General features: G+C 30.4%; 12 protein-coding genes across 12 annotated transcripts; 6 read left to right on the top strand and 6 right to left on the bottom strand.

The window, feature by feature from the left end:
• Nucleotides 1-64: 64 nt before the first annotated feature.
• Nucleotides 65-1,183, top strand: ELE39_002571 (histone mRNA hairpin-binding; the record flags this gene model as incomplete). Its single annotated transcript, XM_067345421.1, has 1 exon — nucleotides 65-1,183. The coding sequence occupies one exon, from the start codon at nucleotides 65-67 to the stop codon at nucleotides 1,181-1,183; it is 1,119 nt and encodes a 372-aa protein (XP_067202189.1).
• A 293-nt stretch (nucleotides 1,184-1,476) lies between these two features.
• Nucleotides 1,477-3,684, top strand: ELE39_002570 (DNA repair Rad4p; the record flags this gene model as incomplete). The annotated part of the gene is made up of 1 exon (XM_067345420.1): nucleotides 1,477-3,684. The coding sequence occupies one exon, from the start codon at nucleotides 1,477-1,479 to the stop codon at nucleotides 3,682-3,684; it is 2,208 nt and encodes a 735-aa protein (XP_067202188.1).
• Nucleotides 3,685-3,704: 20 nt separating this feature from the next.
• Nucleotides 3,705-5,336, bottom strand: ELE39_002569 (2-methylthioadenine synthetase; the record flags this gene model as incomplete). Its single annotated transcript, XM_067345419.1, has 1 exon — nucleotides 3,705-5,336. The coding sequence occupies one exon, from the start codon at nucleotides 5,334-5,336 to the stop codon at nucleotides 3,705-3,707; it is 1,632 nt and encodes a 543-aa protein (XP_067202187.1).
• Nucleotides 5,337-5,552: 216 nt separating this feature from the next.
• Nucleotides 5,553-7,622, bottom strand: ELE39_002568 (multi-pass transmembrane; the record flags this gene model as incomplete). Its single annotated transcript, XM_067345418.1, has 1 exon — nucleotides 5,553-7,622. The coding sequence occupies one exon, from the start codon at nucleotides 7,620-7,622 to the stop codon at nucleotides 5,553-5,555; it is 2,070 nt and encodes a 689-aa protein (XP_067202186.1).
• Nucleotides 7,623-8,491: 869 nt separating this feature from the next.
• Nucleotides 8,492-9,370, top strand: ELE39_002567 (cytochrome c oxidase subunit III with 6 transmembrane domains; the record flags this gene model as incomplete). Its single annotated transcript, XM_067345417.1, has 1 exon — nucleotides 8,492-9,370. The coding sequence occupies one exon, from the start codon at nucleotides 8,492-8,494 to the stop codon at nucleotides 9,368-9,370; it is 879 nt and encodes a 292-aa protein (XP_067202185.1).
• Nucleotides 9,371-9,512: 142 nt separating this feature from the next.
• ELE39_002566 (transmembrane and coiled-coil domain-containing 1-like) lies at nucleotides 9,513-10,100 on the bottom strand (the record flags this gene model as incomplete). Its single annotated transcript, XM_067345416.1, has 1 exon — nucleotides 9,513-10,100. One exon carries the CDS (start codon nucleotides 10,098-10,100, stop codon nucleotides 9,513-9,515), a length of 588 nt encoding a protein of 195 aa, XP_067202184.1.
• Nucleotides 10,101-10,256: 156 nt separating this feature from the next.
• Nucleotides 10,257-11,876, bottom strand: ELE39_002565 (uncharacterized protein; the record flags this gene model as incomplete). The annotated part of the gene is made up of 1 exon (XM_067345415.1): nucleotides 10,257-11,876. The coding sequence occupies one exon, from the start codon at nucleotides 11,874-11,876 to the stop codon at nucleotides 10,257-10,259; it is 1,620 nt and encodes a 539-aa protein (XP_067202183.1).
• Nucleotides 11,877-12,284: 408 nt separating this feature from the next.
• Nucleotides 12,285-14,936, top strand: ELE39_002563 (SET domain flanked by cysteine clusters plus a C-terminal PHD domain; the record flags this gene model as incomplete). The annotated part of the gene is made up of 1 exon (XM_067345413.1): nucleotides 12,285-14,936. One exon carries the CDS (start codon nucleotides 12,285-12,287, stop codon nucleotides 14,934-14,936), a length of 2,652 nt encoding a protein of 883 aa, XP_067202181.1.
• A 358-nt stretch (nucleotides 14,937-15,294) lies between these two features.
• Nucleotides 15,295-16,320, top strand: ELE39_002562 (SEC14 domain containing; the record flags this gene model as incomplete). Its single annotated transcript, XM_067345412.1, has 1 exon — nucleotides 15,295-16,320. One exon carries the CDS (start codon nucleotides 15,295-15,297, stop codon nucleotides 16,318-16,320), a length of 1,026 nt encoding a protein of 341 aa, XP_067202180.1.
• Nucleotides 16,321-16,415: 95 nt separating this feature from the next.
• ELE39_002561 (fringe-like glycosyltransferase domain and a like glycosyltransferase domain) lies at nucleotides 16,416-18,902 on the bottom strand (the record flags this gene model as incomplete). The annotated part of the gene is made up of 1 exon (XM_067345411.1): nucleotides 16,416-18,902. The coding sequence occupies one exon, from the start codon at nucleotides 18,900-18,902 to the stop codon at nucleotides 16,416-16,418; it is 2,487 nt and encodes an 828-aa protein (XP_067202179.1).
• Nucleotides 18,903-19,141: 239 nt separating this feature from the next.
• ELE39_002560 (interaptin) lies at nucleotides 19,142-21,262 on the bottom strand (the record flags this gene model as incomplete). The annotated part of the gene is made up of 1 exon (XM_067345410.1): nucleotides 19,142-21,262. The coding sequence occupies one exon, from the start codon at nucleotides 21,260-21,262 to the stop codon at nucleotides 19,142-19,144; it is 2,121 nt and encodes a 706-aa protein (XP_067202178.1).
• A 498-nt stretch (nucleotides 21,263-21,760) lies between these two features.
• ELE39_002559 (uncharacterized protein) lies at nucleotides 21,761-22,657 on the top strand (the record flags this gene model as incomplete). The annotated part of the gene is made up of 3 exons (XM_067345409.1): nucleotides 21,761-21,968; nucleotides 22,116-22,199; nucleotides 22,281-22,657. The coding sequence occupies 3 exons, from the start codon at nucleotides 21,761-21,763 to the stop codon at nucleotides 22,655-22,657; spliced, it is 669 nt and encodes a 222-aa protein (XP_067202177.1).
• Between the last annotated feature and the right edge of the window lie 421 nt (nucleotides 22,658-23,078).

The raw sequence follows: 23,078 nt of genomic DNA, 5'->3' as shown, positions 1-23,078 counted from the left end.
GATTGAAATTATAATAAATTCAATTTTCTCGATCCTGTATATTGAAGACGGACTTTTGTGATTAATGACTGAGAATTCTACTCGTGAGAAGGCAGTAGTGAGTAAACCAGGTTGGGGAGCTGTAAGATGGGCAGATCTGAGTATAAGTGACGCTTCAAATAGCTGGATATATGCTCAAAGCGACACAAAAAATGAATCTAAATCTATTGGGTTGACTTCTCTCTTACAAAAAAATATCAAACTCAATGATAGTATTAATGAATATCAATCTGGAAAAACTATCAAAGAAGCAAGTACTGTAAAAGTGCCAAATAGAGGATTTTTAACAATTAACAGCTCTGAAACAAACAATCAAGTTAAATTAGAAAAATCTAATTTGTCTCAATACTTAAGCAAAGTAAGTAGTGAAGACTACGAAGGAATCGAAGAAGGCCACAATATTGAAAACCAAGAATTTAGATTTGGAGAAGGAACATTCACAGGTAACTTAACTGATAGCAGCAAAACTGACCATGCAATTAAATGCCTCATACAAGACGCGAACTTAAATACACCTAAGTTGTTTGGCAGTTTACCACAAATATTAAATAAACATTCTAACATTAATAAAAAAAGAATTAAAGATCACACTGAAAACTCAGGAGATAGTGAAAATGTTAATCTAAACTCTGAACTACAGATTGATCAAGATACAATCTACAAGAAGATCAAGCATTCGAATACGAATACTTGTACAATCGAAAACTTTAAGATCGGCAAAGAAACGAATCAGAATACAGTGCATGAAAAGAGCACGCAAAAAAAGTCAAATAATCAGTTGAGTACTCCCAGAAGAATAAAAAGTAACACAAGCAAATCTCCAATACTGGGGACTCCAAAAACACCACAAATTGGTAGTGGCCGTAATAACGATCCGTCAGTAGATGGCCCAGCAAGTTCCAATATTGATTGGAACAAACGCATTTCTAGTAGACTATTTCAGATTGCTATTGGAAAGGGGACAAGAGCATATCAGAATTTTTTAAAACTAAAGCCTAGAAAAGAGGATAGGGAGACCAACGACCCTCAAACTCCTAATGCTCATATAAGGTGTCCACAGAAACAATTCACTGATCAACTAAATCATTGGAGGAAGTCTCTTCATCAATATGATGACTTTGACTCAAATATCCTCGAGCTATGAGTTGGAAAGATGCGCTAATACTTTATATGAACATTTGAAATATATAAATGTGAGCAGCAAGGCCAGTAATTAACTTTTTTCGAAAAAAAACGCTTCGAAAAATTAATGTTTCAGCACACCGATTTATATAATAATATATTTCGATTTTTTTTTCATTTGTATTCACTAATATTCGCAAGTTTAACCGCCACAATTGTGTAAATGTTTCATATTAATGGGGTAATACTAAAAGGAAATAAATTCAAATAGAATTTCAATGAGCCATAGAAGTTTTGAATTTAAGCCTTATATCTATGCAAAAGGTCAAAAATGATGCAAGACAGGCCTATATGTTGGGTTGGTTGATCCACTTGAGAATTCTTAATCGAATTGTTGACAACATATTCATTAAATCTCACATGTTATCCCTGTACCTATATTATAATCAGGAATATGACACACAGGAAGGTATTAAAGGAGTATATCAGTGGTTTAGAAAGTACTTTAAAACATATTATTTGCCCAATGAATATTGGATTTACAAACTCCATACTTTTGAAACAAAAACCAATAGCGCATTTTCGAAATGCAACTGGATGAATACGTATTATTCTTTATTTTCAAATGAGAGTAAAGAGCTTACTCCAGGCTTAAGTGTAATAAAAAATAATATAATTGGAAGTGTTGAATGTAATCTTCTTGAAAAATTTCAGGAAATAAACACAATGTTCACCCCTTCTATAGATCAACACAGCTTCTTTCTTGGTAAAATTCTCAGAAGAATGATAAGCTCTATTTTATCTGGAAAATGTAGTGCTGAGGCCAGCAACATTCTTTTTGCTACTCTGGTCCGATCACTAGGCCATCACTGTCGTCTAACATTATTTATTCCTCCTATCGTTAACTTTAAAAAAAGTTGTGAGCTACAATGCAACGATAGGAGGGCTGAACTTTGGGTAGAGGTCTTTGAGCCGAAGTTCAGCAAGTGGATTTCAGTCGATATCCACCGCGGGGGATGGAACTTCACAGGATGTGCTACAGTTCCGCTTGTAGCTACTCCAAAAGATCATGCTCCTTCAAATGAGCACAAGAACAATAATGGATTGTTTTCGAAATTATTCTTAAGTGAATTTAATGATGACTCTGATGATTCAGATAAAGGCTCAAGTCTTAAAGAAATAAGACGTATTTCAGTAATTCCCTTGAAAAAAAAAACTGAAAGTGAGCAGAGAGCCATTAAATATGAAATCAGCAGTATTGTTGAACAAGATGAGCAGAGAGAATCTTTGGCATTTGAATTTTCAAACAAAAGGAAAACTGAGTCATTATCACTCATTAAATTGCAATTTAAGATCGATATGTCAAAGACAAATATTAAATATAAGATTAATGAGAGCATTGGATGGTGGATTATATCTGCTAACGAACATGGGTATTTAAAAGAGACTACTAGTAGGTATGTTTCAGACTGGTCTCAAGTGCTTCAAGCGCAACAGAAGAATTCATTTAAACAGAAAATTGAGTCATTAATTTCAAAAATAAATTCCACCTCCAATAAATACAGCTCCAGGTTACTCCAGTTGGAATTATTGGATGATTTTGAACTGGAAAAAATTATCCATGGAAATGATGTAATTCCATTATCAAAAGCATCTTTTAAGAACCATCCAAAATACGCCATTATTTCATGTCTTAATTCCTTAGAAATTATTCATCCAAAGGAACCGATTGTTGGATATTTTCAGGGTGAACCAATTTATCTTAGAGAAAATGTTCAAACTTTAAAGACTAGAACTCAGTGGGATCAAGAACAGCGCGAAATAAAGATCGATCAGCAACCGATAAAAATTATCTTCAAAAAGAAAAATGATAAGGATTGCTTAAACGGTAAGGTGAAATTAGAATACTTTGCAGAATTTCAGACACAGATTAAACCTCTGGCGGAGCTGAACCACCTTGATAAGATCCCAAAAGATCACTTTAAATCAATAAATATTTCTATTAAAGGTAATATACCTGATTCATGTGTCCATATAAAAGATTCATGTGAAAGTCTTAATGATAAAGTTCTATATATTTCAAGGTATTTCTCTACATGGAAAACTGAAAATATTATTAAGATAATTAAAAGAAGTAATATTGACTACGCAAGAGCGTTTATTGGTTATGACTATAAAAATGGGTCAAAACCTAAATACGATGGAGTAGTAATTAAAAAAAAAGATGTTAGTTCGCTGCAATCACTAAAAAGACGACATGAATTAATGAATATAAACAAAATGGCTAATTTTATTTGGAATGATGTTCTGAAAAGTGCTAAAGATTTTTTAGACAGTCTTTCTCGGAATAACTTCCCAAGTAATGCATTAAACAAAGACTTCGATCTGGGTTTAGATTCCAGAGATCAAAAGCTAATTAATGTAAAGTACAACTTTTGCAATATTAGGAACTTATCGGAAAGATTATTAGAAGAAAGTTACAAAGTAATTAATAAGAAAAAGAGAAAACAAATCGATACGTAGACAAATTGTTAGCGCAATCATCAATTGATAACTATACCTTCTATATGCCATTTATGAGGTTTGATTAGTTTAACCATTGCACATTTTCCCAATAAATTGCTATCCATATTAACTAATACTTTATTATAGTTTTTTGTGTGTCCAACTGTGTGATTACTTTTTTCAGAATGTTCTATGAACCATACTTTGACAACTTTATCGTTGGGCAGCTTTTCAAATATATATTCATTGTGATTAAAAGACTGGAAAATATCTGTAATCTCCGAGCTTCTGCTTTTTGAAATCCCATTTGATACAGGCTTCATTTTTGCTGCAGGAGTTCCTGGTCTTGGATAGAATTTTGAAATATTTATTACCGGGAACTTGTACTTATTAATTAATTCGACAGATCGGCAATGGTCCTGGTCATTTTCCCCTGGAAAACCACAAATAATGTCAGTAGCAATCGTTGCTAATGGAATTTCCTTTAGTATTGAATCAACCAGCAAACTAAACTCCTCTATAACATAGTCCCTTTTCATCAAGTCCAAAATCCTGTTGCTACCGCTTTGAACAGGGATATGCAAAAATTCAAATACATTAGGATGTTTCATAATTTCAATAATTTCATCAATTTGATTTAAAATATATGGTGGGTTTGTCATCCCTATCCTGATCATTATATCTTTTGGTAAAATTTTTAATATTTCTCTCAATAACTCGGATAAACTTGTGCCGATATCTTTTCCATATGCCCCAATGTCTTCCGAAGTTAACCAAAATTGTTTTACGCCCTCGCATAAACTTTGATTTATTCTTTGAATGATAGTTTCAATAGGATAACTACCCAAATCACCCCTAGATTGTTTAGTTTTACAGTAGGTACAATTTCCTAAACAACCTACAGAAATAGTAATTATTTCAACGAACGGATTGCGACGAATTTTTGGTAGCGATAAAGGAGGTAAACTAATATCAAGAGAATCTATTAATTGGCCCGATTTTCCTTCCACTTTATCAGGAATTAGCAAAACAATGTTCCCCTGTAAAGTTAATTCAACAACCTCGACTATTCGATGAATATTTCTGACGCCGATTATTGAAACATCCTTTAAAAATTTCAAGTTTATATCTGCCTGTGGAACGCATCCTGTCACAACCACAAATTTTCGTTTCGATTTTGCCATTTCTATCAAATTTTGGCATGAATCTTGGCTTGGCCCTTTGACAGTACAGCTATTAATTACTATTAAATTACATTCATCTAATTCCTCCACTAAAGTGTATCCATATTCAGAAAGAAGTCCCATCATACTTTCAGAATCGCTTCGATTATGGTTACAACCAAAATTTTTTACCATTATTTTCGCAACTCCAGGAACAAATCCCTCTTCTAGCTGAGCAATAGAGTTAGTCATTGCCTTAACAATCAGTCCTGAAGAACCTGCTTTTTCATATTTTTCTAATCTAACTTCATCTAATTTATCTTTGTTAGAACTGCAGTTACATTCAAAACAATTTTCTTTCCTATCTTCTTTGTTTTTAGAGTAAATTTCTTTGATCATGGAGGAAAGATTTCTTTTTTTAAGTAATTTCCATCCAAAGTAAATGCCAACACCAACAGCACTTATTAATGTGCAGAACTTAACTACTCTTATTTTTTGGTAGACCATATTTTGACTATTGGAATCGCAAGTAATTAAAAATAACCAAACTAATTATCTATATTTACCCTTTACATTAATTATGCAAATTTCGATTTAATAATTCAAAATAAGTCAAAATGACTTATTACCGCATATTTAGGTTTATACCGGTAATATTATAATTAAAATATATTAAATTTCTACATATCTAATTCTAAACATTCTTTGTAAATACATTTAATTTCAACTTGCTTTTAGAAGCGGAGTTTTTGAATCTACAGAATTGTTTGTCGGCGATATAACTGGTGGCAAATGAAGTGCCATATCTAATACTACTGCCTCTTCACTTTCTTTTATCAATGTTCCAAGTCGTTCAATTGTATCTAATTCTTCCTGTAATTCATTATCAAACCCAAAAATTAACTTTGCTTGATACCATAGTGATGCTGTAACTTTCTTCATTCTCATTGGGCACTCAGTGTTCTTAGTTGCTATTGCATAAGAATTCATGATAATTGTAGTAAACATATTTAGCAGGATTGTTACAAAAAGGATTTCAAATAGTAATAACATTGCTGCTGCACCGTATGCGCTCTTTTCAAAATAAGCGTGTATCCCAACTTCCGTCTTGGAGAATGGACTTCCAAATGCGAATAAAAATAGTGAGTAAAATGAAATTGAGATCGTCGAAAATTGAATATAAATAGCTCCGTACATAGCATGCATTATTATTGAAAATGCAAATAATAAAACAAGGAAAATTGCGGTGAAGTGCATGAAAGGTACGAACGCAAAAATAAATGTCATAAGTAAAAAACTTGTATTGTTGGAGAACAACGAAATTTCTAGTAGCCTTATAAACAATAACAAAACTGCAATTGCATGGAGTTTAGTCTTAATCCATAAGCTGAAAAGTACCTGACCATAATACTCTGCACCTGTCAAATGAAGAGTTTCGGACCAAAATAAATGTGGGTCAACACATTTCTTATACGCAGTTTCAATACAAAGTTCCGAGCCAAAATGAATTGCAAAGCTAGAAAATAAGAATCCTAAAGTAATTAGTATTCCAATTGTATTTTCTAGTAATATTTGAAACCAGCTTAAATTATTAATTCGATTTCCAAATGGATCTATGAAGTGGCCAATAATATCTCTGAATCTACCACTCTTTGAAAATAATCTATATACATTATAAGGAAACATTAGCACGCTCGAAATTGCACCAGGAAATAAAAGCCACAAAAATAGTAATAAAGTTGCAACAGGTAGTAATGTTGAAATAGGATAGTGTTTTTGATATGCCAAACCTGTTGTTATTTCTATTTCTGGAATATAGTGATTTAAATATGGAGAGCTACGTGTAAAGTGAAGTTTTGTTTTCCACCAAAGTGGATACTTTTCTCTTTGAACCGCAGATACCTCAAAAATAACCGTAACCCATTCAGGATCGCATTTAAATAGTAGGTCCCAGTGATGGTTCCTATCAATTACCAATTTAGTATTGGTTGGTTTCGATTCTATTTCACTAATAACTTTTCCTATTGCATTAGTTCGTTTATATTTTTCATTTACTTCACTAGACTGCACAACCTTTCTGCTATTAAAGATACCTGAATTTTTTTCGAATTCTTCCTTGTAAAGTCTCTTACCTATTAAATTTAACTTTTCATGAATTGAAGGAATTGGGCCCAAATTGTGGTCCGCAGAATCAGAAAATAAAGGAAGTAATAGCTTTGAATTATGGTACATATGAAAAATTGGCTTTGACTGTTGATCCAATGGTATCTTATTAGTTTCATAATATTTTTTGATTGCAGGTGGGAATTCACCTAATGGAGTATTATCTCCAACTTCAACATATTTTTCAAGAGAGGAATAATCACAAGGCAATTCAGGATGAGTAGGGTTTGGGTGAGTTTTGTTCCAATCAATTTTAATTATATCACAATTGAAAAATTCTGTCATTCCATCTTCAATTAATGACTTAGATTTACAAGATGCCTGAAGTAAATTTAATACATCTGAAACTGTAGACCCTGATATAACTGATTCCAATTCCGGAGTTCCAAATTGATCTTGAATTCTATTTAGCTGTTCAGATGTAGACGCAAATAACTTTGATCTTATCTGATTAGATATTGGTGCACTTTTATTATAACTATGTTCCATCAAAAAACAAGAAACATAAAGTACTGTAAAAATAAACATATAAAAGATGTGTTTCAATCTAATTCTTTTCAACTCATCTTCGCTAAATTTACCATTTTTTGGATCATCTAAAGTTAGCATTCTCCTTATAGAGCCATACATCTTCGATTAGTTATTCTCAATTAAATAATCTCTAGCCAAGGGCGGAGCAGCTATAATACATTTTCTAATGTTAAATAGTTTTATTAAAAATCCTAAGCTTAAACTAAAATTCTTAACTATGCACTCAATAAAATAATTTGCACTCATGCTTTAAATAACTATCTATTACACTTGAATAAACTCTGTTTTTGCAAGGTGCAAACTGCGCTTTCGATACACATAATTGTGTTTCAGTGGTGTGAATAAATATTTACGTGTGCAAATAGCGCCAGTAAATACCGCCTCCACATTAAATGACTGCTATAATAAATAGATTAAGCTAAATGAATTTCGTTATTATTCAAATAATATAGAAATACATAATCCACTTTTAAATGAACGATTGCTCTTGTTAGCATTCATTCTAGTATTAGCCCAGAATTGAATAAACATCGATTAGAATGCACGTTTTTATCCATTATTCATGTTTGAATATTTTCTGGAACTATACACATATATTGTCAATATCAAATATTGGTTTAATAATCCATTATTTTTTTAAATCTCTAAATTGCAAATATTCTATTGTTAAGACTGACAATAGACAGGTGCTTTGCCGTACTATGCTAGCACTCCCCACGTAAAGAAATTAATAAACATAGAAAAATACGTATATTTTGTGTCGTGTCGTGTAAAGGATAAAGAATACTACATGTGAGCATAGATTATTTTCATATGGATGAAAACTCTAGAAGAAATTATTCAATAAAACTAGAATAATTATTTTAATTGTCCTTATTTAACAGGTATTAAAGATTTAGAGTTTTCTTCAACGCTGTTTAATTTTTGAATATTGATCTAAGAATTAGAGCTGTTTCAAATATTTAATAATGTGGCTGTCAACACGAGTTGAAAATGTAGATACAGGAATAGCAACTAAGCAAGGTCCAAGTATTCCGATTGAAAGTATGTTCAATACTCTACTTCGCATGGGATTGTTATTCGAGCTAATGTGCTACCTTGGGCTTACACTGATAAGTTACAACTATACAAACCAGCTCAGTTTCAATTACCACTCACTAGGAGAAATTTTGGTTCAAGGGAACGCCCCAAAATATATCTCGTTCTGTTTCTTCTTGGGAATTATGGGTTCTCTTCATTTAATGTCATTCCAGTTATTGCTTGCGGATGACACATGCTTTGCAAGAGGATATGTAACTGGCTCAAAGATAATAAAAATTGCGACGCTCTTAGACTTCATCGGAAAGACTATTGGTTTTGTATTCACAATGCAACTTGGAGGTAGCACTGATTTAGAGTCTGCCTTCAATATGGCAGTTGCTCAAGGAGGCGTTGAGATTAACTTTTTAACTTTTGGACAAATATTGTGTGGTATTGCATTTGTGTCATATGGTCTTGGATTTTTACTTTTAGAGCTCTTCCAAGACGAAGGTGTAGGAAACTCATATGGTTATATCAACTTCCTCGCATTTTCTGCATCTGGTATTTCTTTGTTGCTGCATGCAACCACTTTTAAATGCACCGGAACAACTCTGTTTGCCTTAACATCTTTTTCCACTGCATTATTATGGGCCCTTCTTTTCGAACCATCAATAAATGAATTCTCTCCTGCATTCGGTGAGACTGAATTGACAAATGACGTTGAGACACAGGTTGAAAAGTTTACTCGTACAAATCAATACTATAATGTTGATGAAAACTACGGAAGCTATTCACAACAGCCATCCTCCTCAGGATACATTAATTAAAATGGAGTAAGATCTCGAATTAACACTAGTTAATATAAAATATTTAATGAAAGTCTAATTAAGAACTTTTAGTGTTATTAATATTTTCCTAGTTATTGAATCGATTAATAGTTTTTATCAGTATTTTTTTCCTCTTTTCAATTTACATTCTCCCAAATGAAGATGAAGTATCAAAATAAACTGCTTTCTGTATAGCCATTCTAAAGGTCATAAACGCCTGCCCAAAGATGAAAATACTTCCTGCATCATCGACCGATGCATTCTTTAATCCAGCTTGGGTAACTAGTCTGAAAATTTTGATTGGCTCAAATGGAAGTTTGCAAATTGGTAAATCCCCAAAAAATGTGTTCTTCAAAGGGAACAACGCAGCAAACAAAATACCCACTAAAATACCTGACTTCATCTTAACAATTGAAATCTTATAACTCAAGTTTGTAATGCTCTGCTCTAAAGATTCAATTTTAGGATTTTTCTTTACCTTTCCCAAATAACTCGAAGATAAAGTCGCATTTTCAGTTATTATCCCCGTCCTATCCTTTAGTTTTAATTTGTCTAGTTTTGCTCTTGACTTAATTAAATTGTCTTGCATTTTTAGAAAATCGTTTTTTCTAAAAAATAGAAAATAAGTCAAAAGTTCGGCAGCAATTGAGGCAAACAACGCAGAAAATATTACAATCAATATCTTGTATTTATTAAACTCGATGGCTGTGTTCAACTCGGTCTCACTCATTTTTCAATAGTTAAGTTTTCAAATTAACAATATTTATTAGTGATAGCGCCAAATATCAAGTTTTAGAATAATTCCTTTCAATGGATTAAATAAATATGCTATTGAAATGTGCTGCTTCAAAAATAGAGCATTCGTCTGCAATCCAGTAAATGATTTCTATAAAATATTGTTTAACTTACCTAAAACCTTGGAAAGTGGTATTTTACTATCTTCAAAAAATAAATAAAATGTGCGGTCAAGAGACTTTCTACATACAATCCATCCTTCATTACTAGATTTAAAAATAAAGCTATTAATGTTCTCATCACTGGTATTTATCATTCTTGTTGCTCTTAATACGCAGTCGCCTTCTGTAGAAGACATTAGTGTCTTCGTTGTCCCAAGTAATCTATTTGATCTTCTTATCGCATAATTAGACTTATTGATATAAAAAAAACGAAATGAATCCGTCGAATTCATAATACTCATGAATTGCTCAAATATATTTTCATAAATTTCTGAAAGACCACCAATACAACTTATTATGTGGTTTTTTATATCTATACAGTAGTGTATATTTTTGTTTAATTCAGAATGCATCGCCTCATCGAAATTATAATTTGTAGAATTCGTGTCAAATTTGATTCTTAACAAAATTACTACCATAATTTCATTATAAGTAAATGCTAATAACTTATACCCTTTATTTGGATTGCAAGGAAGAAATATTTTAGGAGAAAAAACCAAATTTCCTTTAATATTTTGATCACTAGTTGAAGTAGGGCCAAAAATGAATCCATCACCTGAAAACTTATTGCTTCTTCCAAAAGCTGAGAATCCACCATTTTTTTCTAAAGATGATGATGTAGGAAACCTTCCATAAGGTTCATTACAAAGTTTGTCATTCATAGCAATTCCATTGTGCATAACTAAATAATTGTAAAGTATTCTGCTTGACAAAGAGTCCAGAGTTGAATACAACATATGAGCGTCAAATAATATTGAAATATGTGAAACCTCATCATAATCACGTATTACGTTTTCTACCAAATTTATTATCGAGATTTGAACTTGCCTTTCAACAGGAGCAAAATAAAACCCGTTCATGCTTGTAGTTATAGACAAAGTATTGAGGTCAATAGTTTCAATGAATGCAGGTACAAAATCTTCTAGAATGTATAACAAATACTTCTTTTCTATATTCTTAACTTCCCCATGCAGTAACGTCAATGTTTCTATAAATTTGTCCAATATTGACAAAAGTGGTTCTCTATTATTCTCTTCTTGGGCCTGGCTTGTGCCTTTGCTACTGTGTCTAAACTGAGAAGGTAAGTCATAAGAATAGTCATTTGAATGTTGATTATTACGTTTGTCATATATATCATCTTCAGCAAACTCAACATCAACAACCTCCCCTGAGTGTATTTTGATATAATGTGGTAGCTGCATAAAAAGACAAACAAATATCTCCGAATCTTTAATTTTTTTAAAAACAATTTCGTGCTGACGTGTTTTTAGATAATTTATTAGCTCTCCATGTCCAATTAAAAGCGAAGACATAGAAATTAATCCTTCTACTAGGTTCATTTGCTGGCGTTTGTTTGCTATTGAGTCATTAGATGGATAATAATAAATTAATTTTTCGTCGTCTCCAATATTTTCTGTGGAGCATTCATCATAATATTCGCTCTTAACGCTTGAATCAAATAAAATTAGTGAAGTAATTTTTTTATCATTAACTTCAATCTTAGTTTTACTTTGCAAAACTGCTGCCGACACTATTTCAGGGCCATGCATGATAATACTAAAACAATTACGATATAAACTCAATTAAGTTTGTAGGTATTGAAATCCTATCAAGTTTTAGGACATATAATTTAGATGTTAACAAAGTAATATGCTCAATAAATAGAATTAATTTGCTGCTGCCTTCCACACAATAGCTGTGGAATTACTCTCTATACATTAGCAAGGGATATAACGCAGATGATCAATATATAATTATACTCTCAATAGTTTTGATATTCAACGCTACTTTCGAATATTTTATTACTTTTGAATATATTTTATCCCGCTTTTAATGTTACAAGGCAATCAAGACTACAGAAATTAAATTTCTAATAAATAATCGAGTCCAATAATAAAATGGCAATATAATCGATAAAATCTACTATGTCCATACATATGGTGTTTTTATTCTAAGAAATGAGCTTTCAAAGTACTAATTATCAGAATGAAACTAATAATATGGGTAGTTTACCTAGATTCGGAAGCAACCAATCACTTTCTGAAAATACATATTTAAGTAAAAGAATACTTGAGCTAGGAACAGGACTTATTCCATTAATAAATAATTCTGAAAAATGTAGCTGTGAAAAAACATGTGCCGATTTTTGTTTGAATCGTCTAAACCACCAGGAATGTAATAGAAGTATATGTGGACTTTCTGACCATTTACATGATGTGTACTGTAATAACAGACCATTTCTCAGATTTAAAAATCAAAAAACTAAGAAATATTTTGTTGAATGCTTTAGATTACCAATAATAAAGGAATGTAAACATTTAAATTCAGAAAAATTAAAAGATGGCAACTCAAACCATACAAAAAGAGTTATACTATCGGACAATGTGTCAAAAGGTGAATTAATAATTGAATGCTTAGGAGAAATTTTAACAGATTCTGACGTGAGAGACAGGTACCAAAAATATTTTAAGCTTAAAAATCAAGGTGATGAAAATGTTATGAATTATAGCTTCAAAAAAACTGCTTCAGTGCCTGGTAAACTTTTTTGCCTAGTTGAAAACTTTATTTATTTGGATATGACTCAAACAGGTAACGAGGCTAAGTATATTCGACACTCATGCAATCCAAACTCGCAAGCGGAGGTCTGGATTTCAAGGCCGAATTCACACATCCAAAAGACTAGACTAAGAAATGAGTACACATTATCATGGCTGAAGATGGGAATATTTGCATTGAAAGACATTGAAAAAGGTACAGAAATAACAATTGACTATGAAAACTTAATGTCGCGATGCACTCCAGATCTTGCAAGAAAAAGCGAAAATCCAATTCGTTTTTTAGGCTTACTTGAGTGTAATTGTAATTTTGAGAATTGCAGAAAAAATATTGGTACTAGAAAAATCCATGAAGCGATAGAATTCAGCGAATTTTTAATTCCAGTGACTAATAAAAAAAGAAGAAAGGATCTAAATTTAATTTCCAGAGGATTAATTGAGCAGGGTTCTTTCTCATATAACAAAAGTTCATTGGATTCTTTCCTCTTTTTGAGGGAAAAAATTATTGAGGATCAAAAGACTTGGAAGGAACAACACATTAAGAACAAATCAAATAAAACTACGCAAAGAACCTTAAACATTTTTGAAATTGATAAGGGACTAATTACTCAAGTTCAAAATTCGGGACTTAATGATATTTGCTTAAATGGTCAATTTAAATATTCTTCAAGTAGGTTACCACTTTGGCATTTATTTTCATCTTTGTGTTGGCAAGGTTATCATAATCACCAAGAATGTTGCAATAAACATATTCTACATAATAGTTGGTGGGATAAATTCAAAAAAATGAGTGAGAATAAAAATAAACTTTTTAATATAAATTTTTTAAAACTTGAAAGACCTAGGAGGAGTTGCTCAAGTAATTTTGGAACTTCAATCGAAAGAAATAAAAAATATTTTCGTCCATACCCCTTAAATCAAATTAGGCAGAAAGGCATTTTCCTCCACATAATGTCCCATCCATGGCTATTAGCACTTAATAATTTAACAAATATTGATATTGAACTTGGAAAATGTTGGAAAATTTTGCTTGCAAGATCAATTGATTTAGGAAGATGGACAGTCATTCAAAGACTGTCATTTTTTTTCAACAAATTTAAAGTTATTGACGAAGACTTAACGTGGCCTATGATTGACCAAGGTCTTGGAGATGATGAAAAATGCACTGTTTGTTCTTCCCATGGAACATTATTATCATGCGATATATGTTCGAAAAGTATTCACAAATCTTGCCTAAAAAAATGCAACCAATTTATTGCATCTTCCTCATTTTGCCTCCCTAAATGGTTTTCAAGCAATAAAATTAACAAAGAATCTTATTTTAAAGAATTATTAGGTTATTATTGCCAAAAAGAAAAGTCTATTCGAGTGAATGACATTAGTCCGTATAAAAAAAACAGTAAAACGAAAAAAATTACAGTTATATATAACCCAAAACACTCAACTGATACTCTCAATACTGATTTAAAAAATGAAAATATCCAATCAAGTCTTTTCATATGTCATAAATGTAGTAATTCAGTACATACTAACTTTTGGCTCACGTTAAGAAGCAAGGAAAAACGTATTATTTCAAGAAATGCGATGAAAATTAGGTTTACAAGGGCATATCATGCAAATTTCTATTTGTCAAGCGATAAAAAAGTCTTTCAGGATCATAATGAGAAAGGGTCTAAAGCTAATAAAAAACAATCGAACATAAAAAGCTCACAAAAATATAACGTATTAAGATCTGCAAGGTTGACGATTAGTCATTTATTCATTTGGAGACAAAGAAATAGCGTGTTTAAGATGTCTAAGGAGTTGAAAATCTTTAGCGAATTATCTAGAAACTTTAAGTCAAAAAAAACTTTGGATGCAAGATGGGATAAATTAAACCATTTCTCCAACTTCTCAAATATAAACTATACAATTGCTGATCATGATCAATCGAGTGCAAATTTTTCTCCAGACGATTTGAATGTATCAAATGGGCTGTCAATTTCAGTACAGAATAATTGTCAAATCGTCAACTCCATTTCAATCGAAGAATTTATAAATTCTCTAAAGAAGTAGTGGAGTTAACAATTTCCATACCATTCATAATTTTTTAAAAAATTTATACAACTCGTTTATAGATCCTACTAACTACTAACTTCTAGTTGATGCTTTATTCATATAATAGTGTAACAGGTTTTCAATGTTATTTACTTTGTAACAAAATTTTTTTATTTGTTAATTGTTTTAATCTTTATTGCGATCATATAAATTAAACATATTTATTCATAGCTAAATATTTTTATATATTCTCTTTTGCGCCAACATTATCAAAAATTTGTGGAAAAAATATTAATTTTACTCAGTATTTTCACATAAGGTACATATGAAATAAAAAATTAGGCTGAGCTTGAGTGATAAATTGGCTTATAATAACATGAAAATTCGTTGGCCAAAAGGTTTTGGGCACTCATCTAGTAAGCATGGCTCAAATGAAATAGACTTTAAAGAGCAACAACTTAAGTTAAGTAACTTACTTGAAAATTTTAATCTGGATTTGGAAAGTGTCACTGAATCAGATTATAAGCTGTTTTTCAGGTTTCTGAAAGCAAGGCAATTTAACGTTGAGAAATCAACCGAAATGCTGAGGAAATATTTTGAATGGAGGGGAAAGAAAAAAGTAACGGAGTTAATTCATACTATACAAATGCCGATAAAAATTGACTTATATCAAAGAGCGTATCACGGTATTGATAGACTGGGTAGGCCAATATATATTGATTGCATTGGAAGCAGTAACATTAAAAAGATGTTGGAAATCCATCCTGAAAAAATTTTTTTCAATCAATGGATATATGAATATGAGTTTCTTGTAAACGTAATCTCAATATCGTGCCAAATATATGCTGCGTTGAAGGAAAATCTTCCTAAAGATTCAGATATCACAAATATTAATAAGGATGAGATTATGAATTTGTTGAGTTTAGAAGAAATTCAATTCCAGAATTTTTCTACGCTAAACATTATTGATATGAGTGGCTTCAATATGAGTAAATTTGATGGAAATTGCAGAAAAGTTATCAAAGAGCTCGTGAATATTAGCCAAAATTATTATCCTGAACTTCTCGGGAAAATGATCGTTATAAACGCTCCAAGCATATTTGGAATTATTTGGAACTTTCTGAAACCTCTAATTGATGAAAGAACTGCAAAAAAAATATCAGTTTACACCCATAGTGACGACTGGAAATCAGTTCTGTTTGATTTAGTTGACCCCGATCAATTACCTAAGTTTTTAGGTGGATCTCCTAAATATGATGGAGAATGGTTCAATGCAAATATAGGACCATGGTCTAACCCAGTTATCCTAGAGTTTATTGCAGAAAAATATCCAAATATTCCAAAACCTCTAATTTTTTCACATACAATATTAAAGAATAACGAAAATGTTCCGGAAAACTAACCATTTAGAATCAATTGCTTTAAATTATGAGCTATTATCTAAAAATTAATCTATAAACGGGTATTTAATGGTTTGTATTTAACTCTCCACCTAATTTACTGATTCAACTTTTTTGATGCGCTAACTAATGCATCAGAAAAATCATCATACCAGCTTGACAATGCACAACTGGCAGTCCATGTTTCTCTGAAATTTACTAATTTCCCGAATGAATCACCCATGACAATATGTGAAATTCCTAAAAGTGTCAATAATATATGGCCATGTAATCTGTTAGTTATTACAAAGTTGGCTCTAGATAAGAATGCCATTCCATCTAATGTTCTTGAAATCGACTTCTCAATATAATCTGAACTAATTAAGTTATTGTAACTTGCATCACTATCTAACCAATCATCAATTAATATTGTCAAATAGTCGATCCATTCTTCATTTTTTTTTATCAAAATGTTTTCTTTGTTTAAATTTTGATCTTTACCAAAATTTTCAATTTTATTACTCTCCCTTATCAATTTTTTAATACTCTCTATTTTAATCTTGTTCATCTTTACCAATGTATTGTTAAAAATTATATTTGGAGCCTCGTTATCTGCCCTTGCGTGTACCAATATATCAAGAGAGGGAATACCTTTTCTCTTTCTTTGGTCCCCAATTAAAAATGCCATGTCAGGTAACAACTCAACTTTAATATGTTTAACGTCTTTGAACATTTCAGTTAAAATTTCAAAAGAACGAATATCTCTAGCTGCGAGGAATATCTCTCCTTTATGATTAATAAAATTTTGTTTGGTTGTCACTTTATTTATCTCATTTTTGAAAAATACCGTTTGAGGAAACATAACAATTTTGTAATTAATAAAATCACTGAGTACAATATGTCTTAATTTGTGATGATGCGAATATAAATCTCCAAAGTTACCTCCACCATGGAAAATAACAGCTCTTTCCTCAGATTTGGAGTTAAATGAATTAAGAATATCATTTGCATTGTATTCACTCAATAAATGAACTACCTTAATAATTTTTATCTTTAAGTATTCCAATAATATTAGTGCACCAGTAAAAATTGCAGAATCTCCTCTGTTTGGATGATCTGGGAAACCAATGAATAATACTTCTTTAATTCCAGTGAAAACTTGTTCATAGTAACTTTTTAATTTGTTAGAATATTCTTCTATCAAATTTTTGCATGGATGTTCTATTTCTAATGAGTTATATTTAAGTTGTAATGGGATATTAGTGTTATTTAAGTGATCATTAAATTTGAATACATTTGTAACTGGATTATTTGATAATTTATTATATTCTGGATAAGACATTTCTATTGTACTTTTTTGTACAGGTTTTCTCTCCGAGATATCTGAGTTATTTACGAATTCAACATTACCTTTATCTGAATTATACATATTAATATGTTCTACTGATTTAGAATTACTTTTATAAATTGCATTTTTTCCGAGTATTTTTGAATTATTAGAATTTAATGGACCGAAGTAGACGGGATCCCAGTATTTTGATGATATTGAAAGATCAAATTCAGAGATACACATATTTGTAGAGTCGTGGTTACATGAATAAGTTGGAGGCCTCATTGACCCATTTAATAAATAATCCAAAAATTCCATTTTACTTGTATCGTGCATCATGTGAAATGTAATGGGTCTAAATCCCCTTTTATCAAATTCACTACGATAAGAAATTTCAGGATTATGAAAATGGAACCCTGGAATCTGTTTAATTGATTTTTGTCCTACCAACTCCGTAATCAATAGTGATAAAGATGCATCTTCAAATGTTTTAAATTTCGAACCACCATTGTTACAGATATCTAAATATCTTTGTCCATTTTCTATAAATAATTTGGCTAAAGAGTTACTCATTAAATAACCTGCACCACCTCTAATCCCTTTTATAACTTCGCCATGATATTTCCAATGCAGAGTGTTTGACCTACTACTAATAGAATTAACCGATGAGTCTTCTAATGTTAAGTAAATCTGTCCACCAATTAATATATTATCATTTGAGTTAAAGGAACTCAATTCATCAACTAAGCTCGATAATATTACAAAAGTATCGTCATCAAGTTTCATGTACCACTTTTTTTTTGGCCAATTTTTGACCATCCACTCGTAAGATGCAAGTGTTTTACAACAAAGATTTAGATAATTTTCTTCACAATTGGGCATAATGGTTGGTATATCAGGATGTTCTTTGGATGAAATTAATACATAATTACTGGAAAATTTCTGATCATCACCAGTTCTACATAAATGTCTTAACCAACTATTTTTCAAGTCTTCTACTCTACTATTGAAGTATTTGGGAGCTGACAAAATTGCGAATCCAATGTCGCATAGTGATATATCATGATCTTTATATTCCATTCTTATTACACTTGGATTTTTATAGTCTGATACAACTCTATCATTATTTTTTTTTATTTCAAACTCTTTACTTGATAGTTGAAGAAATATTCCAAAAAATATTTGATTGTCATTTGGACTATATTTACTCAAATTAATTATGATTAATGAATACCCGAGGAAAAAAAAAAGTGATTTAAAAGATAAAACTTTCATATTATTAAAATGATAATTCAATAATTTAATGAAAATGCAATTCTTCATTAATCTAGTAGTGATATAATTTCGTTGAAAAAACGACATTTATGTGGTGGAAATGCATTTATAATGTGGATTAAAGTCGCCACATAGAAAAAAAAATAAGTTAAATTAACATTAGGATTATTAAAAAAAAATAATTTATTAATTTAAAAAAAGTTATATTTCGTATAGATTGGAACAATAATTTCAGATAATTATGATTTTTTAGATTCATCAAGCTTGACACTTAAGTCATTAACCAATTTGAACATACTTTCCAATTGTTGTTGGAGAAGTCTGTTTCGTTGTTTCTCTTCTACTAGTTCTTGCCCAATTTGTTTGTTTTTTTCATAAACCGTAAAATATTCGTCTTCTAATAGTTTTTTATCGTGTAAGGCTTGTTTAATTTCCTCTTGTAGAGGATTTAGCATTGAAAGTTGTGTTTTACTATTAGGTTTGGATAAAACAGAATGATTTAAATAAGGCAATGTATCCTGATTAAGGCTGATTTTTCCATTATCAACATGTTTGTCTACAATTATTAATTCATTAACATTGCATATTGATAGTTTAAAACTTTTATTGGCATCAGTCAATCTTTTTGTATCGTGCGCATTTGACAATTTATTATTTTCAATTTGATCTACAATATATTTATATTGAGCAATTTGAACATCGTATTTCACAATAGTCTCTTCTCGAGCCTTATTTGCTTCTTTTAGTTTGTTTTCTAATGTTTCTTTTTCAGCACTATCCTTGACTGATTTTTTTTTTAAGTTATCTATTATGATTTCAAATCTTTGTAGTTCGTTTGAATGTCTTCTTCTTAATTCACTGAGCTGATACTCCAATGTACTTATTCTATTTATATAAGGTTTGTAATTATTGCCTTCTTTTTCCTTTAAATTGGATAATTTTAATCTAAGTTCTGAAATCTCATTCTGATAAGTTTTCAAAGATTCAATCTTATTTACTTCACCAATAGCCAATGTATTCTCAAGTTCTACTATTCTCTCTTGTAGAGACCTAATCATATTAGTTTGTTCTTTATTAGCATCTTCATTTAGTTTTAAGTTGAGGTTAAGATGCTCTAATTCATCAATTTTCAATTTATATTCTGCTTTTGAGTTCTCAAGTTCGCTGATGCAGTTTCTCAAAGATTTTTTCTCAATTTCTAATTTAGAAAGTCTGGAGTTAATTGAATTTATAATTTTTGTTTTCGTATTAATCTTTTCTTTAAGTTCAGTTGATTCATTTTTGACTTGCTCCAATTCGTTTTCCAGAGATTTATTTTGTTCTTCTAGCTTAGAGATTTTTTGAAAAAAAGTAAGTGGATTCAGTTGAGGGTAATTCTCATCTTTTAAGTTTTCTTCAAATTTACCAATTAGATTATTTCTTGTGTCAGAATTAACCTCTCTGGGGGTTTCCTGGAATTCGATACTTGATGAATTGGAATTATTTAGGTTAGAAACATTTTTCAAATCACAATTTTGTCTTTGGTTTTTAGTATTTTCTATAAGCTCGCGTTCAGAATTCAAAATCTCGATAGAGTTTTCAAATATTTCTGATTGAATATTTGAAGAGATTATTTTTTTTTCATGGTCAATTTTTCTCTCACTATTTGAACACATTGAGTCATCTTCTAAACTATTAGAGCTAGATTTATGAAGATCCAGCAAATTGCATTCACTAATTGATTTAGGACAGTCTCGAATAATTTTTTTATTTTCTATTGGATTGTCGATTAATTTGCTGAAATTCGAACTATTAGGTTTAGTATCTAAGCCTCCGAATTTAGCACATGTTTCATCAGAATTAGAACTTAGATTTAAGTTACGAATTTTTATATCTTGAGGATTTCTAGTTTCATTTGCAAACTTATATTCTGTAAAGGACATCTCCTCAAATGTATTTTCTGAGTTGCAAATAGTTTGAGAAGAACAATCATTATCATCATAGAACTTATCAATATTATCAATAGAATCAAATTCTCCGGAAAAATAATCATATTCATTTTTTTCTTGGAACAATTTATTATGTTGATTCGATTTTTCCAAGGTAAAGTTGTTCTGAACAGTAATGTTGTTGGTCATACCCTTTAATCCAGTTGCCAAATCTCCAACGAACATGCTAGCACTTACTTTAATATTGTTCGCCCTTTCAGAAACATTATTTTTCTCCGCCCAATTAACAATACTAGTGGAAATTGAAGATCCTGAATTAAATACATATGAAGAATCTCTTGTATTGTTTTTCACAGCTTCTTCAATGGAGTTTCCAACTACATCCTTAATAACTGATACTTTGTCAAACGCATTTTTGATAATGGATTGCATGTGTAAAAGTTCATTGCATTATAACATTATAAATCAATTTAATTCATTACATAAAATGGCGCTTTGTTTTGCAATATATAATAATAATTATCAATAAAATTAAAATTCTTACTATCTTGAGAACAATCATATATAATAACTATATTTTTCGCTCTATACTCTTTGAATGTCATTTAAAATTTTGACTACATTTTTTTTCGTACTTAATCTTATCTGATTATTTAATAGTGAAATGTTGTAAAATTTGTATTACACACATTGCTGAAAAAATAAAATACATAAATCTAAGAATAATTTTATCGGCTATTTTTTAATAAAATATCTGACAGATAACATTTAAAAAGTTATATATAACTAATTTCATTATCGCAAACAATTGCAAAATAATAAGCGCTCAAATATACATTTTGCATGCATTAGACAAATTCATAACAGCATGAAAAAAGTAGAAAATATTATGAAGGTATCACTATATTTTTTTTTTATAATATTGAAATAATGCAAAGATCTTCTTCATTAATAAGGCCATTGAAATCTGGCTCATTCATTAAAGAAAGAATTGACCATAAAAAGACGGATGATTTACCAGTATTTAATCCTATAAATATTAAGGAATCTCTCCCTGCAAAATCCAGTTCAAAATCACAAGCTTCAAAGTCTAAAAAATACTTCATTATTTTCATTATATTTGCACTATTCATTTTTGGTAAGCACTATTGATCAAAGCTGCTTTTTAATGGTTTATTAAGGTTAATTCATGTTTTGCTGGGTTTTTTTTTCAATAGAAATTAACCAAAATTAATCATTAATTGTAGATGAAATTTTATAAAATATTCACTAAATTTACTTTCAGGTATTATTTTACATCGTATTTTTCTAACAATAAGTTTTTCATATTCAAAATCAAACACAAAGAATACAATTAAGAGGGGTTTAGGTAAGTTCTTACAACTTATTCTTAAACAATAGCCCATTCAATATTTTAATTCTATACCGATAAATTCTAATGCTGATATAGGAAATCCTGATCATGTAGATCCTTATGCAAATCTGGTTGTTAACCCATCAAAGGATGAGAAGAAATCGAGTAATAATGTCAGAAAACATGCGTCAAATAGACAAGTTGGTACACCAATTTCTAAACATAGCGAAGTAAAAAAGTCTAACTTAAGAAGAAAAATGTCAGAGGAAGAACTCCAAAATGAGTACGAATACGAACTCGCAACTAATCCTGTTCTTGAAAACCTTGATGAAGAAGGAATTAAGCAGGCTATTCAAGAGGGAAGGATCGAGGAAGCGGTTCAGGAGGCGGAGGAAATAGAAGAAATACTTGAAGAGCTAGAAGAAATTAGAAGAGAAAAACAGCAGAGAGCTTTCAGAGGTCGAAAAAATTAAGATTTAATAATATTGAATTAATATTTACACCATTGAGATTCACTTGTTTTCATTTAGTTTTCACTATATAAATAACCATTAATTTGTCAATTGTGTACCTCTAATTATTAAAATAAGTTGATCTTACAGCAATCCTAAGTATCAAAATAAAATTTGTAAGTTAAACATTGAAATTTAAAGATAAAATTAAACGCTGGCACTAAGAGCTAAGAATGATATAATGTAAAAGGTAGGTGGACTAAAAATGAGAATAAACAATGTAATTTCTCCATGTACATAAATATTGAGTATTACTCATTTAACCAAAAAAATTAAATTAATCCTTACATTAATTCCAATTACAAATTAATTACTTCATGCTAAATGCAGATCTTAACTCTAAAAAAGAGCATTTCTGTGTTCAATTGTTAGGTTAATTATA

This window comes from Cryptosporidium sp. chipmunk genotype I (assembly GCF_004936735.1).
Source record: "Cryptosporidium sp. chipmunk genotype I strain 37763 chromosome Unknown contig_26, whole genome shotgun sequence".
Classification (NCBI taxonomy): Eukaryota; Apicomplexa; class Conoidasida; order Eucoccidiorida; family Cryptosporidiidae; genus Cryptosporidium; species Cryptosporidium sp. chipmunk genotype I.
This window is presented reverse-complemented; position numbering and strand designations above follow the sequence as displayed.